Consider the following 20393-nt stretch of genomic DNA (forward strand, 5'->3'; position numbering starts at 1 on the left):
TTTCCATTCGGTGCATATATCCCTACTATTATGATGTTTTCTCCTTGACTTTTAATCTTTACAATCACTATTCTCCTTTTGGGGTCAGAAAATAAAAACTCTGGCTCTAACACAGGTCTGACATAAATCACTACTCTTTTTTTTTACTTTATCTGCAGCAATGAATTCTTTTCCTTATTTGGGGTTGATTAATACTCTTCTATGTTCGTTTGTGACATGTTTCCTGCAAACAAGTAACATAATTCATTTGTTTAGTCAGAATATGTGCTATTTTCTTTTTTTATCATTTAAATCCATTAACATTCCACGATAAAAAATTTAAGTTCATCTTTATTCATTAAAATGTGTTATAACACGAAGTTTATTTACAATTTTTATTTTTGGCAATTCAATATGTTGTTTCTGTGAGGTATTTACTCACTCTCTGAATCGTGATCTGAATTTGTGTTTTTTGGATTCTTTGGGCTGGACTCTTTTTCTGTAAGGTGTATATCGCCCCCTAATTCATTTTTATATGTTCTATAAAAATTTTCTGCATCTTCCACTGTTTCCAATCTTCTTCTTTTCCCTTTAAAGTTGAAGGAGATTCCTTCCGGAAACTCCCATTTAAAAAATATTGATTTCATTTTTAGGGCTCTTGTCAGGAATTGGTATTTCTCTCTCTTTTTCAGCAAACAAGGGGGATCTCTTTCAAAATTATAATTTCCTCTCCTCCAATTTTGAACAGTTTTTTTCCTTCTTTGCAGTAGTATCCTGTTCCTTAGTATATTTGATGTAAACATAATTAGACAGTCCCCTGGCCATTTATTAATCTTTGCTTTCCTAGAATTTACTCTAAATATACTTTCTGTACTTTCTGCAATTTCATTTTCTTTTATTTCTAACCAGTTGGCTAATTATTTTTATAATAGTGTTTTGCACATTCTCTTCCAAATTCTCTAGGACACCACGTATCCTCAGAGTTCTTTCTTTAGTTTGCATTTGAAGGATGGATAGTGCATCCCATGTTGCTTCCTGAGTGACTTTAAAGTCATCATTTTCCTTTTAAACCTTATCCCATTCTTTTTTACTTTCTCTTAGATCTTTGGATGATTTCTTAGAAAATTCTTCTAAATGTTGTGTTTTTGCTTTAAGTCCCTGAACAGTTTTTGTTAGCTCTTTCCTCTGCAAATTCCTTTACTTGTCCTTTTAGTTCCATAATTGATTTAGTGTTCTCATCTCCCCCCCATCTTGTCTAATTTGTCATCTAATCCTTTCACTTTGCTATTCATTTCCAACTTAAGGTCATTAAATTCTTTCTTCATTTCCCCTTTATCGTTCTTCAAACTTAATATAAGATCTCTCAGATCCATTTCTTGTTCGAGTCCAGAATTCCTTCTGCCTTGCTGATTGTAAATAGGACCAATATTATATTTTTTGTTTGATGACATGGGGTCTTCTTATTTTTTCTTTGGCTCTTGTAGGGTTTTGAATTTAAATTTGATTGATTGGTTATCTATTTTTCTTCTTCTAGATGAGGTATTTTGCCCCAGATGACAATTAACATATGAAGTTACAAATTTACACAACCAATTTCCTCTTCCCCACCAAGTTTTTTACACAACACATCAAAATGTCAATTAACACATAAAAATGCAGAACTACAAGTCAGCCTACTCACTCCCATCCACTATTCCCCCTGAATTATTGGTTAAATCTATTAACCTGAAAAATAATTCCAAATTCTTTATATACCAATTCTTATCATCGTTTGGGTTCAAGTGCAGGTTTAATATAAAATGCTATGCCACGTCTGTTTGTATTGCCTGCTGAAATGAAATCCATCCCTACTTTTTTATTGATCAGAATTCTTTCGGGGTTTTTTGCTACATGTGTTTCCTGAAGGCTAATTATATCTAAGTTCTGTTTGAGAATTACATGTTCAATCCTATTTCTTTTTACCTTGTTACTCAGCCCTTTCACATTCCAATTTAGGAGTTTAAGATTTGCCATTGTCAATTTTGTTTTTAAAAATCTGTTTCTCCCCCTACTGCCCCCCAGTTGTTCCAGTGCCTCCTTTTGCTGTTCTAAGGGGCTTTTCTATTTTGCCCCTTCTCTAAGTTCAAAGTCTCTTCCATGTACTTCCAGAAACTCATGGGCCTGACTCTCAGTTACCAATCTATATCTCTTCTTTCTGTAAGTAAGGGAAACTCCTTCTGGGAATTCCCATTTGTATTTTATGTCCACTTTTCTAAGGGTTGTTGTCAGGGTCCTATGCTTCTGTCTCCTAATTCTTAATTTAAAAGGAATTTCCCTAAATATGTCCACTTTTTTACCTTCAACCTGCAGACCGTCTTCATAATGTTTTTGAAGGATTGCATCCTTCACTCTTTTTGCGACAAATGTCACCAAGACGTCTGCAGGCTGTTTTCTTTCTCTGGATGCTCTTGACATAGCTGTGTAAGCATTTTCAATTAATTCATCCATCCCAGCTTCCCCTTCCCCTATCCAGTCAGTCAGAATTTTGCCTAAGTATGTGGCAAAGCCTTGCTCTTTTTCAGAATCCAGCAATCCCCTTATTCGAACCGTATTAGCATTCTGTCGTAATTGAAGAAGAATTCTTCCAGCTCATTTTGTCTATTAGAGAGACCTCCTATAGCCCCTGCCACAGCACCTTGTTCTGCCTTAAGATCCTCCACCTCCCCAGCGGACTTTTCCAATTTCTGAATTTTGGATTCTAAGGAATTCACTTTTTCATCTAATTTATCAAATTTCTGAGAGAGTACCTCAGTACTATTTTCTATGTCTGCTTTTACTTCCCTGGTTAATCTTTCCATTGATTGATCCATTCCCCTTTTAAATTCTGCAAAATGTAATGCCATGAGTTCTGAAAAATCTACCTTAGTCATTTTTCATGTTCCTCTTGAGCAGAGGCCCTTATTTTTGCTTCTGCTGTTTTCTATCTTGTTACAACTAGTGGTTCCTGCTTACTCTTTTCCGCCATGGCTATTATCAAAACAGTTACTTCAGTCCCCCTGACTTCAAGGTCATAGCTGTTAGCTCTTATCTCTTTCCCATTGGTAAGCTCAGGGTAGGAAAATTCCACTTCTGAGCCCACCAGTTACACACTTCTCTATACCACACAGCAACCTAATACCATACCAAACAATATACAAATAAATCTGTGACTTTTGTAAATAGAGATTGAAGAAAATAAAAAGTAACTGCAAACATTAAAAAGTAAAAAGAGTGAAACAATATGTTACAGTCACTTAGGAAGATATAGTTACTTCAAGTTGATTAATGGGAAGTTCTCAATGTGGGTAAGCACAGAATGTTTTCCCTTGGGTTCCAGATTTCTATGTAAAATTGTTTTCCACTTATAATCCAATTATAATCCAAACATCTTTGATATATTTTATATTTTTTATATATAAAATATTTATTAAAGTTTCAGAAAAAGGAATTACATAAAAACAAGAAATACAAAGGTAAAAGACAAAAATAAAAATACAAGAAAAATACAAAATAAAAAAGTAAGTACACTTACAGAAAAAAGGAAAAAAGGAAAAATAAAAAATCAATCTTTCCATATCTTAAATTCATATCCTTGTTTCCCTGACCTCCTCATACCTCCCTTTTTTGTGTTCCAATTCAATTAATTAATTCAGCAATTTCTTTCCCTCCTTATTATCCTGATCTTTGATCTTAATATATTATAACATTAAATTTTTACCTATTTAGAAATCCAATTTTCCATATTCTTTTATATCATTACAGCGAGAAACCACTTAACTTCAATCAAACATCATTCTAACATTCATTAATTTTGCAATATTTCTGTAAATAATCTTTAAATTTCTTCCAATCTTCTTCCACCGACTCTTCTCCCTGGTCTCGGATTCTACCAGTCATTTCCGCCAATTCCATGTAGTCCATCACTTTCATCTGCCATTCTTCCAGAGTGGGTAGATCTTGTGTCTTCCAATACTTTGCGATGAGTATTCTTGCTGTTGTTGTAGCATACATAAAGAAAGTTCTGTCCTTCTTTAACACCGATTGGCCGACTATGCCCAGGAGAAAGGCCTCTGGTTTCTTCAAGAAGGTATATTTACCGTATTTTTCGCCCCATAAGACGCACTTTTTCCTCTCCAAAAATGAAGAGGAAATCGGGGTGCGTCTTATGGGGCGAATGCCTGCAAGCCTCGCGCGCTCAGCAGGAGGTCCCACTGGGTGCGCGAGGCTTGGGGCGGCAGCCTGTCGCCCGAAGCACGGGGAGCCCTCGGGAGGGCTCCCCCTGCTTCGGGCGAGTGTCTGCAAGCCTCGCGCACCCGGCAGGAGGTCCCACCGGGTGCGCGAGGCTTGGGGCGGCAGCCTGTCGCCCGAAGCACGGGGAGCCCTCGGGAGGGCTCCCCCTGCTTCGGGCGAGTGTCTGCAAGCCTCGCGCACCCGGCAGGAGGTCCCGCCGGTTGCGCGAGGCTTGGGGAGGCAGCGGACTGCTAGCTTCTAGGTGCGCGCAAGCAGTCCGCTGCCGCCCCAAGCCTCGCGCACCCGGCAGGAGGTCCCACCGGGTGCGCGAGGCTTGGGGCGGCAGCGGACTGCTAGCTTCTAGGTGCGCACAAGCAGTCCGCTGCCGCCCCAAGCCTCGCGCACCCGATGGGACCTCCTGCCGGGTGCGCCAGGCTTGGGGTGGCAGCAGACTGCTTGCGCGCACCTAGAAGCTAGCAGTCCGCTGCCGCCCCAAGCCTCGCGCACCCGGCGGGACCTCCTGCCGGGTGCGCCAGGCTTGGGGTGGCAGCGGACTGCTAGCTTCTAGGTGCGCGCAAGCAGTCCGCTGCCGCCCCAAGCCTCGCGCACCCGATGGGACCTCCTGCCGGGTGCGCCAGGCTTGGGGCGGCAGCAGACTGCTTGTGCGCACCTAGAAGCTAGCAGTCCGCTGCCGCCCCAAGCCTCGCGCACCCGGCGGGACCTCCTGCCGGGTGCGCCAGGCTTGGGGCGGCAGCGGACTGCTAGCTTCTAGGTGCGCGCAAGCAGTCCGCTGCCGCCCCAAGCCTCGCACACCCAGTGGGACCTCCTGCCGGGTGCGCCAGGCTTGGGGCGGCAGCGGACTGCTTGCGCGCACCTAGAAGCTAGCAGTCCGCTGCTGCCCCAAGCCTCGCGCACCCGGTGGAACCTCCTGCCGGGTGCGCCAGGCTTGGGGCGGCAGCGGACTGCTAGCTTCTAGGTGCGCGCAAGCAGTCCGCTGCCGCCCCAAGCCTCGCGCACCCGGTGGGACCTCCTGCCGGGTGCGCCAGGCTTGGGGCGGCAGCGGACTGCTTGCGCGCACCTAGAAGCTTGGGGCGCGCTGAGCTCAGCACGCCTCAAGCTCCTGGTATAGCGCAGCGATCCGCTAGCCCTGGGAGAGCCCCGCGGCTCTCCCAGGGCTAGCGGACTGCTTGCCGGCACGCAGAAGCTTGGGGCGCGCTGACCTCAGCTTGCCCCAAGCTTCTGGATTAGCGCAGGAGTCCGCTAGCCCTGGGAGAGGCGCCCGGCTCTCCCACACTAGCGGAGACCTTGCCTGCACGCAGAAGCTTGGGGCGCGCTGAGCTCCGCACGCCCCAAGCTCCTGGTGTAGCGCAGCGCACCTGGGGGGGAAATAAAATTTTTTTCCTTTATTTCCCCCCCCCAAAATCTAGGTGCGTCTTATGGGCCGGTGCGTCTTATGGGGCGAAAAATACGGTAAATACCTTTTTCAGTTCATTATATATCATTTCCCAGAAAGCCTTAATCCTTGGGCACGTCCACCAAAGGTGAAAGAATGTACCTTCAGTTTCCTTACATTTCCAACATTTATTATCGGGCAAATGATAGATTTTTGCAGGCTTGACTGGGGTTATGTACCACCTGTATATCATTTTCATTATATTCTCTCTTAAGGCATTACATGCCGTAAACTTCATACCTGTGTTCCATAACTGTTCCCAGTCAGCCATCATTATGTTATGTCCAATGTCTTGTGCCCATTTGATCATTGCAGATTTCACCGTTTCATCCTGAGTATTCCATTTCAACAGCAAGTTATACATCTTTGACAAAGTCTTAGTTTCGGGTTCTAACAATTTTGTTTCCAATTTTGATTTTTCCACCTGGAAGCCGATTTTTTTGTCCAAATTGTATGCCTCCATTATCTGATAATAATGAAGCCAATCACGCACTTTGTTTTTTAGTTTTTCAAAACTCTGCAATTTCAATCTATCTCCATCTTGTTCCAAAATTTCCCAATATTTCGGCCATTTGACCTCCATATTGAGCTTTTTCAAAGCTTTCGCTTCAAACGGTGACAGCCACCTTGGGGTTTTATTTTCCAATAAGTCCTTGTATCTTATCCAAACATTAAACAATGCTTTCCTGACAATATGGTTCTTAAATGCTTTATGTGATTTGACCTTATCATACCATAAATATGCATGCCATCCAAATACATTGTTAAAGCCTTCTAAATCCAAAATGTCAGCGTTTTCAAGAAGCAGCCATTCTTTCAACCAGCAAAAAGCTGCTGATTCATAGTAAAGTTTCAAGTCTGGCAGGGCAAATCCACCTCTTTCCTTTGCATCTGTTAGTATTTTAAATTTTATTCTAGGCTTCTTGCCCTGCCAGACAAATCTGGAAATGTCTCTCTGCCACTTCTTAAAACAGTCCATTTTGTCCACAATTTGCAATGTTTGAAACAAAAACAACATTCTAGGCAATACATTCATTTTTATCGCAGCAATACGGCCTAGCAGTGAAAGCTTCAAATTTGACCAAATTTCTAAATCTTTTTTCACTTCAACCCAGCATTTCATAATTATCTTTAAATAAATTCCCATTTTTTGCTGTCATGTTAATCCCCAAGTATTTGACTTTCTTAACCACTGTTAAACCTGTCTCATTCTGAAACCTCTCTCTCTCAATTGGTGTTAAATTTTTCTCTAAAACTTTGGTTTTTGACTTATTCAATTTAAACCCTGCAACCTGACCAAATTCTTGAATCAGTTCTAAAACTCTTTTAGTACTAGATTCTGGCTCCTGTAACGTCAATACTAAGTCATCTGCAAATGCTCTCAATTTGTACTGTTTGGCTCCGATCTGTATACCTTTAACCAACTGGTCCCTTCTTATCATATTCAGCAGAACCTCCAGGACCGATATAAAGAGCAATGGGGAAATTGGGCAACCTTGTCGTGTCCCTTTTTCAATCTTAACTTCCTCCGTCACCACATTATTTACAAACAGTTTTGCCTTTTGTTCAGAATATATTGCACTTATACCATTTTCAAAGCCTTGGCCTACCCCCATACCCTGTAATTTCCCCCCCCATAAAAATCCAAGAAATGTTGTCAAAGGCTTTCTCCGCGTCCACAAAAATTAAAACTGCCTTAGTGTTTATGTTCACTTCTAATTTTTCTAAAATATTAATTATGTTTCTCACATTGTCAGATAGATGTCTTCCTGGGAGAAAGCCTGCTTGGTCCTTATGTATCTCTTCCACTAGCACTCTTTTTAGTCTTTTAGTCAAAATGTCTGCAAAAATTTTGTAATCCACATTAAGCAATGATATGGGGCGGTAGTTCTTGAGCTGCGTCTTTTCAGTCTCTGTTTTCGGTACAAGTGTGATATATGCTTCTTTCCACGACTCTGGTGCCCTTTCCCCCTCCATTATTTCATTACAGACCTCTTTCAAAGGTTGTACTAGCCATTCTTTTAAAGATCTGTAATATCTAGAAGTCAGTCCATCCGGTCCTGGAGATTTTCCCAATTGCATATTCTGAATGGCACCTTCTATCTCCTGTTCAGTTATTTTGTAGTTCAACATTAATTTATTTTCTTGAGAGATTTTTTGTAATCCATTTGTTTTCAAAAATCGATCTACATCAGCTTCTTTCTGTGGCCCTTGTATATATAATTGTTTAAAATACCTCTGGAAACAATTTCTAATCTCAACTGGGTTCTGTATATTCCTTCCTTCCACTTCTAAATTTGTAACTGTATTTAATTTTTGTCTTTTTTTCATTTGCCAAGCCAGCAATTTCCCACATTTATTAGCCGACTCGAATGTTTTTTGTCTTATTTGTTTAATTTTCCATTCTATCTCCTGATTCATCATTTTCATATATTGCACTTGATATAACTTTATTTCTCTCAAAATCTCTTGAGACTTTGGTTTTGCTCTCAATTTTTTTTCACCTTCCTTTATTTTCTCCAAAATTTTATCCTTCTTCTCATTTTGAATTCTCTTATTTAATGCATTCTGTTGTATCAAGAACCCTCTCATAACCGCTTTACTTGTGTCCCAGATTATTCTTTTTTCCACATTGGTGTTCATATTTATCTCAAAATAGTCTTTCAAAGTTTTTTGGGCCTTCTCAAGCACATCTTCATCTCTGAATAAGGTGTCATTCATCCTCCATCTAAAGGAGCCAGTTGGTATTAATTTCATTTCCATCTTAACAGCATTATGGTCGGAGCAGGTTTTTGGGCAGATTTCCACTTTTCTTGTCTTTGGTGCCATTCCTCTAGTTACCCATATTTGGTCAATTCTTGTCCATGTCATATTGGCTTCAGAAAAGAAGGTTCCTTCTTTAGCCATGGGGTTCTTTGTTCTCCAAATATCAACTAAGTCCAAGTTGTCTGTCATCTCAAAGAAAGTTTTCGGTAGTCTACCATCCTTGGTGACTACCTGTCTTTGTGCCTCGTCCATATTTGTAGATACCACTCCATTCATATCTCCCATCAAAATCATGTTGTAATCCAAATAGTCCATCAGGGTCTCATGCAACTTTTTTTAAAAAAATCAGATTTCCCCTCATTTGGTGCATAAATTCCTACTATCAAAATTTTTTCTCCTTGTAATTGAATTTCGATTGCCACAAATCTTCCTTGGTCATCTTTAAAAATAAATTTCGGTAATAATCTGTCCTTTGCATAAATCACAACCCCTCTTTTTTTAACCTTGTCCGATGAAATAAACTCCTGACCAAGTCTTTTATTAGTCAATAGTTTCCTGTGTAACCTTGTTATATGTGTTTCTTGTAAACAAATCAAGTCCAATTGTTCCTTTTTTAATAAATGAAACACAGATCTCCTTTTCTGAGGGGAGTTCAAACCATTACAATTCCAGCTTAATAGTTGCAGAGCCATGATGTAGTTACTTTACTTCTCCAACTGCACCCAGTGCCTGTTCCTGTTCTGTCGGTGGTATCACCTTCTTCAGGCGATCTTTTAGTTCCGGAGGTAAATCTGGTATATCTAAGGTTTCACTTACAAGTGCTCTCAGCTCTCCTGTAACTTTCTTCTGCAGGTCTTCTCCGTGGTCTCTCCAAAATTTATCTTTGTCGTCTTCTGATCTTATTTTTATCTTCTTCCCTTTATAACTGAAGGATAGGCCTTGGGGGAATTCCCACCTAAAAATGATTCTGTTGCTTCTCAACAGGTCGACCAAATCTCTGTAATTGGACCTAAGGTCCAAAAGATGTTTCGGAATATCCTTAAATATTTCCACTTTCGACTGATGTATTTCCAAAGTCTTCTGGAAGTGCAGACTCAAGATTTTATCTCTCTCCTCTTTTGTTCGGAGGGTGATCAAACAGTCTCTCACCCTGTTCTTCCTCCCTCCTCTTCCAAGCCTAAAGGCTCTCACTATCTTGAAACTATCCTTCCCCAAATCTGGGTTCCAAAAGTCTGCAAATTCCTGCGTGAGAAATTCAATCAAATTATCTTTCTCCAATTCAGGTACGGCCCTGACCCTTAAATTCACCTGTTTCTCCTTCAATTCAATCATAGACAGTATTGACTTGTGGTCTTCAAGTTGTTTGTGCAACGGTGGTATCTTCTCTTCTAGAACAGTGGCTGTAGCAGTTGCAATTTCTTTAGCCTCCTCGGCTGTCTTTCGTGTCGAAGTGGATTCCTGCAATAATTTCTGGATAGTTTCTGTGTTAGTATTTACTTTCTGTCCCAAATTGTTAATACTTGTGGTATTTTGATCAATTTTACCCGATGCCTCGGCTACTTGTTTGCTTATTCTTTCCAAAGATTCGTTTATTTTTCCTAGTGCCTGAGCCAGGGCATCGTCAGCAGCCATACCTTTGGGTTTTGGTTGTGCCGATGAGGTTGCTGTTGGTAAACCAGAAGGGCCAGATGTCGAAGCCCTTCTTTGCAGCCCGCCGTCTGTGCGAAGTACTTTGCCAGACCTCGTTGCTTGTAACAAATCTATCTTCTCTTTCCCATCTGCCATATCCCTCTAGATATAGCCCAAGGTCAATCTCACGCTCAGAATCAACGTTGTTTTGAAGTGGAAAATCCCCTTAGCCCAGCTGCAATTGTAACAATTTCAAACTTCCTCTAGGGGGACACAGTAACAATCGGAAATGTCTTTAAAGTAATTAACTTCTCCCTTTCACCCCCCAGTTCACCAAAAAGACAACAGTTTCTATCTCAGTTATATCCAGTTACTTTAAGACCAGAAGAAGCCTGTCGGCAATATTGTATCTTAGTTGTATCTCAGATGCAGAGTTAACTGTCAAAAAGAACTTTCAAAAGCAGTGCAATTCTCAATACGGCTTTCTTACTGTCACTGGGAACCGTTCCAGGGTTTTGAGCGGTGGATTTTAGCTCCTCTTCCTCTTTTTGCAGGGAAATAACGTTCCAATCTTCTCCCCCCTCCTCCCCTGCTTTTAAGGGGGGAAAACACTATTTTGATGCTCGAAATTATTATCCTTCTCCAACGTCTTTTAAAGCTTCCGCTTTCAAGTTCATTGCTTTACTCCACTTACAAGAACGGGAGGCAGACTTCCTGTTTATACCTCTCCGCTTCGGTGCCAAATTAATCATAAAATTTGTAAAGTTCCTTTAATTCCGAAGTTAGCCTACTCACGGATCGTTGTTTTACAGCCAAATTGTCCCAGGGAAAAGGCAGCGCTCTCCGGCAACAGCTGCGCGGCTTCACTCCACGGAAGAAGCAGACGACTCACAGCACCGCGCCACTTCCCCGCTCCACTCCGGAGCCCGTTGCCGGGCTCCTTTGCCAATTGGGGGGCGCAAACGGTGCCCGCCGAGTCCCACAGTCACAGGCTTCACCCGACTGTGATTTTTGAAGGGTCCCCGCTGCGCCGTAGCGGTAAAGACCCGATTTCCATAAAGCTGGTTCCCTCCTAGTCAGAGGGAATCCGCCATTACCGATGGCGCCACCCCGGAAGTCTTTGATATATTTTATAATCCAGAAATGACCATAAAAGAATGGCAGTTGTAATCCATATATTATAATCCCGAGTGAGTGGCAAGGTCAGATATTCAGTATTCCAAATGCTGTGCCCTGGTCTTCATCAGATGTCACTATGGAAATGCTGCCTTCCGAATTAAACTCCCGCTATTCCAGGCACTCTGCCTCCCTGAGGTTACCCCCCCCCCAAGTTCGACAGAGTGTTCTCCTGCCAAACTTCGGTTGCAAAAGTGAAGTTCCAGGGTTCTTTAAACTTGTAGCAGTTTAAGTTGCCAGGTCTTTGTGTTTTTAATCCAACACAGAGTTTGCCTGCTGGTTGCCTGCTCACTCATCCATCCATTAACAGGATGCCTCAGTCCAAGTTAAAAAAGAGAGAGAGAGAGAAAGGGAAGTCTTTAAACACTTGTAAAAGTGCAACTTAAAATGTTAAGAGTACTCTGAGGGCTGTTTTAAAAAAAACAACAACTCTCCTCTCCCATTCACAAATCCCTGCTTGCAGAGCCTGTCAGTCAGAAAACGGAAGTTGACTTCCTGTTTAGATTCCATCTTCGCCAAATTGAAGTCCAATTACAAAAGAAAGAAAAAAGAAAAACCAAAGGATTTTAAGCTTGGAACATCTGCTGCTTTCGGTAGCAGCTGGTAACTGCAGCTGTTCGGTGCGCTGGAGCCGTGAGTGGACTCAAGCTGCTTCCTGCCCCCCACTTGCCGCCAAAAACAGTGATGGGTTTGCCAAGAGGTTGCGGCGCGTTTTTCCATGCTCTGCTGGTCCCCTCGAGACCCCACTCTTCTGTGGGAGTTTTTTAGGGGGTTGCCTAGCCCTGGCACAATCTCCTCTAGCCCAAAACAGCTCGAACCAGTCGTTTGTTTAAGCAGACGACACGGAACGCGCCGCCATTCTGCTCCACAGCAGACTGGAAGACCCAGATATTCTATAATATCAATTATGTTCCTTATATTATCCTTCATCTGACATCCTGGTAGAAAGCCAGCCTGATCGTGATGAATTATGGCTGTTAAGACACCCTTCATTCAATTGGCCAAAATATTGAGAAATAATTTATAGTTGTTATTTAATAAAGAAATTGGTCTATAATTTTTAACTAAAAGTCCATATCTTGTTTTGGGATCAGAGTAATATAGGCCTCCTTCCAGGTGTCTGCTACTTTACCTGATTTTAAAATCCCATTCATTACTTTTTTTAATGGTTGTACCAGAAAATCCTGCAACTTTTTATAATACTTTGCTGAAAATCCATTCAGCCCTGGCGATTTACCTATCTTAGCTTGCTTAATTGCCTCTTGCACCTCAAGCATCATGGGTACAGGGATTGGGGCCACATACGGCATCCTTCGGGGGTCGAGATGCCAGCTGGCTAGCCCCCAGCTGGATCATGCCCTTCCAGCCGTGATGATCCCCCAATCTCTGGTGCGACGTAAATCAGCGACTCAGACTTCAAAAGCCTGAGCATTTTATGTTATATTAAAATATAATATTAGCAGAGCATACTGTGCAAACAGAACAGGTGAGAGGCTTGTGGAAACATACTAACAGCTAAAGCTTTATTAAGCGTAAATCATGACAAAGAAAACATGTCATCTTCCTTTCTTCTCAGAGAGACAGAGAAAAGCAAAAGCTATACACACTACGGAAGTTCCCAGCCAGCTGTGCTGGAACGTAAACAGACATGTGACACGTAACAATCCCATGTCTGCTCCTTAAGGTGGAATGGAATTTTCCAACATCCTCCGCCTTTCCATGTAACCTATGGCGCAGTATTTCAACCCAACTGCAACCGCTGTACATATACCTTAAGTTGTTCCCTGTTAACAACTTTAGACAACAGATCAGCAGGAATTTCATTTCCTGGCATGTAGGACACCTGAATGAGTCCTTTCCGAACACACTCCCTTGCACAATGTAACTTTATTTGCAAGTACTTGGTTCTTTGCCTGCAACTCTCTGAAGCTAGCAAACCCAAACAGGACCTGTTGTCTTGATAAACCTGTATAGGACATTTCACATTAACCCTGATGTCCTGAAACAGTTGCAACAACCATTCACAATCCATAAGTGAATGACAGTGCATTGAGTTCAGCTTCACAAGAACTTAGGCTCACTGTTGTCTGCTTCTTGCACAGCCAGTCAAACTGACACTGGTTGTACATGTAGCACACCCCAGAAGTGCTTGTGCCATCTTTGGTGTCACTTCCAAAAATTGCATCTGCAAAAATCTCAAGACCTCCAGACTTTTGACTAGTGAATCTCAGTCTGTAGTGCATAGTACCTTTCAAGTTCAAGACCTGATATAGCTGTGAGCACTAATATGCACTTGAGAGCTTTCCAATCCTGAGCAGTAGGATTGTTAGCGTGTCTGCTAAGATTCCAGTTACAGATAGGTAGCCGTGTTGGTCTGCCATAGTCAAAATAAAAAAATTCCTTCCAGTAGCACCTTAAAGACCAACTAAGTTAGTTCTTGGTATGAGCTTTCGTGTGCTGAAGAAGTGTGCATGCACACGAAAGCTCATACCAAGAACTAACTTAGTTGGTCTTTAAGGTGCTACTGGAAGGATTTTTTTTATTCTGCTAAGATTATTAGTGCTCACAGCTATATCAGGGCTTGAACATCTGGCAATGAAATTCAACTTGCCTAGAATGCATCTGTACAGCGTAGTGTCAGAAAACGCTTCAGCAGTACTGTCTACCTGGTAACCTGTCACCATCGGAGTGTCTGCTGGGTTTGCACCAACCAAATTCAGCCTGGTTAACACATCAGCAATTTCCTGAGATTGGTGTACCATAAAATCACCTGCCTGGTTTTTCTCTACTTCCAGAGAAAGATAGTTTGATACCTCACCAAGATCCTTCATGTCAAAGTGCTCTCACAGCTGAACTAGGGTGCTTTGGTACAAAGCCTGATGCTTCCAAAAGAAAAGAAGATCACCAACAAAGCATACACAATACAGTTTGTTTTGCCCCACCTCTTTGACAAACACACATGGGTCTGCTTTGCCCTGGTGAAAACCTAGAGAAAGCAATGTCTCTGTTAGATTTGGCACTCTGTTTGAGACCATATAGGGATTTCTGTAGCTTACAGACCATTCTCTTCTGTACCTGCATTCCATCTGGTGGAAGCATATAAATCTCCTCCCCCAGAACCCCGTACAAAAAAGCTGTGTTCACGTTGTGGTGCAATCTTGAGCATAAGCCTAATGCTCTCATACTTGACAGTGGGTGAGTAGGTCTTGTGGTAGTCCTGTCCTGGTACCTGTGAAAAACCTCTTGTAACCAATCTGGCTTTGTGTCTTACTACCTTGCCATTCTGATCAGTATTGGCCTTAAAGACCCATTTGCTGTCAACCAGCTTCAACCCTTCTACTATTGGAACCAGTTCCCAGGTCTCATTCCTTTCTAAGGAATCAAGTTCAGCCTTCATGGCTTTTAGCTATGGCTCTGCATCCTTTGAGGTTAACTCCTGGACCTCTTGGAAGCTTGAAGGTTCCCACACCTTCTCTGAGCTACTAACAACAGCTGTTGCTGTTTTAGCAAACTCATCAGCATACCTCTTTGGAGATTTGCCCTTTGTGTCCCTTTCAGATTTGCGTACTAGACGCAAGTCTTCAGCACTGATCTCCTCTTTCTTAGGAGAATGGCGGCCAGTGGTGAACAGTGGTTCTTGCAATTCAGTGTCAGACCCATCAGATGGTCTGAGTGAGGCTTTCGTGCTCTTGAAGTCTGCTGTGTCACTGCCACTGTCAGCAGCACTAGCACCTCCCACTGAACTGGAATCTGAACCCTGGTCATCATCCTCATCTTCCTCTGCTTCCTCAGCAACTGGGTGACTCTGGAAAATCCCTACATTGTACTGAACACTCCTGGTAAACCGTACCGTCTTTGTGTAAGTCATTAGCACTCTGTATGCACCCATTATGTACCCCACAAATATGCCATGCACACCACGCTTCCCAAGCTTGCTGCTCTGTGGAGTATGGACCCACATGTCAGAACCAAAAATTCTCATGTGCTTGACGTATGGCTTCTTACCAAACATCTTTTCATAGGGAGTACAGCCTATTGGTGCAGAATACCTGCGATTATAAGAATAAACAAAACAATTCAGAGATTCAGCCCAATACTCTTCAGGAAGATTGGCATCATGCAACAAGGTTTTAAGGCCTTGTAGCAAAGTTTGATTTTCCTTTCACAAAGTCCATTCTGCCAAGGAGATCTTGGACTTGCGAGGTCATGCTGAATCCCCTTCTCAGTCAGAAATGCCTCAAACTGCTGAGTAGTGAATTCCCCTCCATCATCAGTAAACACTGCAGTTGCTTCCCATGGACATTTTGCAACCAAGCATAGAATTCCTTGAACCTAGGAAATGCTTCTGGTTTCTGCTTGAGCACAAACACATGAATGTACCTGGAAAAAGCATCAATCAATACCATGAAGTACTTTGCCCCACCTAGAAAGGGTTCAAGCGGACAAACAAGGTCTGCGTGGACAATCTGGTAGGGTTTAGATGCCTGCCTGCCAGAAACCTTGCCCTTTGGTGCAACCCATACCTTTGCTCTGCACATGACTTACACTTCATGAAAACCTGCAGGGTTTAGTGGTCAGGCCTTGAACCATCTCTGGCATCTTGATCAGTGCTTGCCATCCCAAATGACCGAACCACCTGTGGTGGGAATATATGCAATTTAAATGGAGAATTTTGTTAGTATTCATAACACAACAAGATTCGCCACTTTGCACATTGACACCGACATAAGTTATCAAGAAAAAACCATTTACATAATCTGCCTGTAAAATGTCTTTGTTGTTCTTCCTTATGAAGCAAACTCCCTTCTTGAAGGAAATGTCAAAGTCTTGCTCTGTCAGCTGAGAAAAGCTAAGCAAGTTATCAGTGGAATCAGGAACAAACAGCACTTTGCTGATTGTAGTACTCAGGCTCTGGAGTTTGACCGTCCCTTCGCCAGCAACCTATAACAATTTACCATCCGCTTGGTGAATTGAACCCTCCTGTGGCATGAAGGAAACAAATAAATGCCGATTTCGGCATACGTGGCAAGTCGCTCCTGAGTCGACAACAAAGTGACCCTTGGCCTTTGGGGTAGCAGTGTGTGCAATCAAGGCTTTATTCTGCACTGTGGTCTTCTCCCCCCCCCCTTCCTGCTGCCTGTAGAATTGCTGCTTTGTTTACCTTTCGCTTTTGGATGCTGTTTACAGTCCCTGCGTAGGGGATCTTGGTTCCCACAGGAAAAGCATCTCACAGCTGCCAACACTCTAGTGCCCCCTGGTGCCTGCATCACTGTCTGGGATGACTTAACACCTTTGATGCAGTTAAATCCTGCGCTGGCAACGCTGCCAACTGGCTAGCAATGGCACTGCAACTTTCGTCCAAGGAATCCAGAATAAGAACAAAAAACAAGGCCTCTGGAATGGTAAAGCCTCTATGCACAAGCTCTTGTCTGAGAGATTTTAACTCCAGGACATGTGCCCTTAAATCCCCTCCAGGCTTGAGCTTCATCCTGTGTAATTTTCTGAAGTAGAGCAGCACAGATCCAGCCTCTTCTCTCAGATGAGATGTGCAGTTGTCTTGCCAGCCAGCGTTATCAATTCCTCCTGAGAGAGAGACAGGAGAATTAAGCCCATGGCCTTAGAATCAGCAGCAGACCATTCTGCTGTCAACGGTGCAGGGGCAGCATCTTTAACCGTGTGCCACACTGCAGCCCTCCTCAACAAGGCTTCACAATAGCCAGCCCAGGTCTGATAATTCTCCCTATGAAGCTTGGGACACTGGGTGCTTCCCAGTGCATCCTGTAAAGGATCCATTTTCCTGCTCTTTGCTTCAGCCAGGAAAACAGTCAATTGCAGTCCTCTTTATCTGACAGCTCGTAAATCAGACTGCCTTTTTTTTTCTCAATTTCTCAATTTTTCCAGAAAGAAATGGCTTTGGGAAAAATGGGGAAAAAAACAGGTCCGCCCCCCCCCATTTTTCCATTTTCCCCCCAGGCCTTCCCATCTCTAGTCGTTATGTTTTTGTGGTCCTGAGCCATTTAAGGCTTTATATGTCAAAACCAGCTTTGAATTGGGCCCGGAAACTAATTGGTAGCCAGTGCAGTCGGACCAGGATCGGTGTAATATGCTCAAACCGTCTTGCTCCGGTGAGCAACCAGGCCGCTGAATTCTGCACCAGCTGAAGTTTCCAAAACGTCTTGAGAGGCAGCCCTACGTATAACGCATTACAGTAATCTAACCTTTAGGTTACCAGAGCACAGACAACACTAGTTAGGCTATCCCTGTCCAGATAGTGTTGTAGCTGGGCCACCAGCTGATGGAAGGCACTCCAGGCCACTGAGGCCACCTGAGCCTCGAGCGACAGCAAAGGATCCAGGAGTACCCCCAAGCTACGAACCTGCTCCTTCAGGGGAAGTGTAACCCCATCAAGAGCAGGCGACCTCCCACCTATGCAGTCTAGGGAACCACCCACTAACAATGCCTCAGTCTTATCTGGATTGAGCTTCAGTCTGTTGGCTCTCATCCCGTCCATTACTGAGGCAAGACACTGGTCCAGCACTGCCTCACCTGCAGATGTAAAGGAGAAATAGAGCTGAGTGCCGTCAGCATACTGCTGACAATGTACTCCGAACCTCCAGATAACCCCACCCAGCGGTTTTGTGTAGATGTTAAACAACATGAGGGATAGGATTGAGCCCTGTGGAACCCCACATTGAAGGTTCCATGGGGCTGAAAATCATTCCCTAAGTAACACACCCTGGGAACAACCATCCAAGTAGGACTGGAACCACTAGAAAGCAGTGCCACCCACCCCTAGTTTGGAGAGTCGCTCCAGAAGGATACCATGGTTGATGGTATCGAAAGCTGCTGAGAGGTTGGCCTAATGCAGCGAGCAGCCACAGATGCTCAACTAACTGATTTTGTTGGCTCAGATCACCAGACTGCCCTCTGCTTTTCCCTGCCCCCCATCCTTTTGCATTGAGTTTTGGTTGTTGGTCATATCTAGGACCATAAGAATCATAGAATCATAGAGTTGGAATAGACCACAAGGGCCATCGAGTCCAACCCCGTGCCAAGCAGGAAAAGAGAGGTCAAGCATATCTCAACTCACCACCCGCTTTGTCTCTGTCTCCCAAGCTGAGGCTAACCTTCCCTCTTGTGTGAAATACTGACAGAAGAAGACAGTAACCATCAGTGGATGCCTTTGTAAAGCAAATTTCCTTAACAGACCAACCCTTTGGAGTTCTCCTTGCCCATCAAGTCAAACCAAACTTACATTTGTGTACAAGCTGCTACTGTTTCACACGCGCTTAAAAAAATCTGAGATAGTATTGTTAAGGTTTTCTTGCCAGTCTCTCATAGATGGTCTAGTTGAGATTCTTGTATTGCAAGGGATTGGACTAGATGACCCTCAGGGTCTCTTCCAACTGTACAATTCTATTATTCTGTGATTCTAAATCCCAGGATGTTAATGGGTGTGTCATTTTCTTCCCACTTCAAGGAGCGTGATGGTTTTGGAAGCCTTGTTGTGGCCCGGGGAAGGGGGCACGGACGTGGAGACTGGAGCATTGGCACCCCTGGGGGCATACAGGAAATCACCTACACAGTGCCAGCTGACAAATGTGGCTTGGTCATAGGCAAAGGTAAGCAGCATGAATCATAGAATTGTAAAGTTGGAAGGGACCCCCCAAGAGTAATCTAATCCAACCCCCTGCAATAAATATTTATATGCATGGGAATGTTAACACTTTAACTATGGGAAGGTGGTTCTGCATTGCCTGATCTTGGGAGCTTTTCCTATGTGCTGGTATCAAGTTTCGGTCTTCCATCAATACTAGAGGCACAGTCGATGGTGACACAAGAGATTGCCTTTTTGGTGGGTTTCCCCATATTGTGGAAATCCTTCCCAAGAGAGGGTAGACTAGCTCCCTTTTTTATTATTCCATCAGCAGACTAAGCCCTTCCCATTCAGACAAGCCTTGGGAAACTATGCAGCAGAGGATTCTGCAGTTGCAATCAAAATTATTCAACCCCCGTTGCAAATCAGGTTTATTATCAAAAGTTAGACTTTCAGCTGTTTGCAATGAGCAAATCAAACAAAAGCAATTGATATAGCTCAACACAACGGATGCAAAGCAGCCCCAGAGCATCACCGAGCCACCACCATGCTTCACTGTAGGTGGAGTGTTCTTTTCAGTGTATGCTTCATTCTTCTTCCTCCAGACACAGCGCTGATTCATGGGGCTGAAAAGTTCCAATTTTGTTTCATCACTCCACAGAACAGAATCCCAAAACTTCTGTAGCTTATTTATATGATCTTGAGCATATTGGAATCAACTTTCATTGTGCTTTTTGGTCAGTAGTGGTGTACGTCTTGGAGTTCTGGTGGCATGGAAACCTTATGTGTTTAGTACATGCCTTACTTTGCTCACTGAAACCCCAGTGCCTGCTGCCACCAAGTATTGCTGCAGCTGTTTTGCAGTCACTCAAGGGTTTTTCCCAGCCTGCCTTCTCAGAAATATGGTTGTTGCCACAGAAGGCTTCATTTTTCTTCCTCTTCCAGGTACTGTAACCACTGTTCCTTTAACTTTGAACCTGTGAACTATGCTTCCAATGATGTCTTTAGGAACATTTAGTGCCTTTTGCTATCTTTTTGTATCTTGCTTCTTGTCTGTGAAGGGCGATAATCTCTTCTTTTACCTTCTTGGACCATTCTCTTGACTTAGCCATATTTCTAACATGCATTCAGTTTTGACACTCAGCAACCCCATAGCCAGCTTAGGTATTTCATGTGTTCCAGCTCAAGCACACCTGGTGCAACTGACGGAACCCTTGATTAGTTGCATCAAGTGTGTTTGAGACAACACCTGTTGTATTTGTGCTGTTGTGAGGGATTCTATTCAGGGGGTTGAATAATAGTGAGACTAGAGAAGCCAGTATAAGTTGCAATTTCAGCTGAATTTGGGGAGAACACTTGAAGCATCTTGTGCTCTTGTTATCTGTCGCTTGGACTACTGCAGTGCGCTCTATGTGGGGCTACCATTGAAGGTGACCCGGAAACTACAACTAATCCAGAATGTGGCAGCTAGACTGGTGACTGGGTCCTGAAATACCTACGTTGGCTCCCAGTACGTTTCTGGGCACAATTCAAAGTGTTGGTGCT

The 20393-nt window shown here is 43.2% G+C and overlaps 1 protein-coding gene across 8 annotated transcripts in view; it reads left to right on the top strand.

Annotated features, from left to right (window-relative positions):
• Positions 1–20393, top strand: part of LOC310697670 (far upstream element-binding protein 3-like) — a 395403-nt gene that overhangs the window by 254219 nt on the left and 120791 nt on the right. For all 8 annotated transcript variants that reach the window (XM_083484353.1, XM_083484354.1, XM_083484355.1 and 5 more), the window contains one exon: positions 18732–18873. In XM_083484353.1, the coding sequence (XP_083340479.1) occupies positions 18732–18873 (142 nt within the window). The remainder of the gene's footprint in view (positions 1–18731; positions 18874–20393) is intronic.

Source organism: Podarcis liolepis (genome assembly GCF_965112155.1).
Source record: "Podarcis liolepis genome assembly, chromosome: W".
NCBI lineage: Eukaryota > Metazoa > Chordata > Lepidosauria > Squamata > Lacertidae > Podarcis > Podarcis liolepis.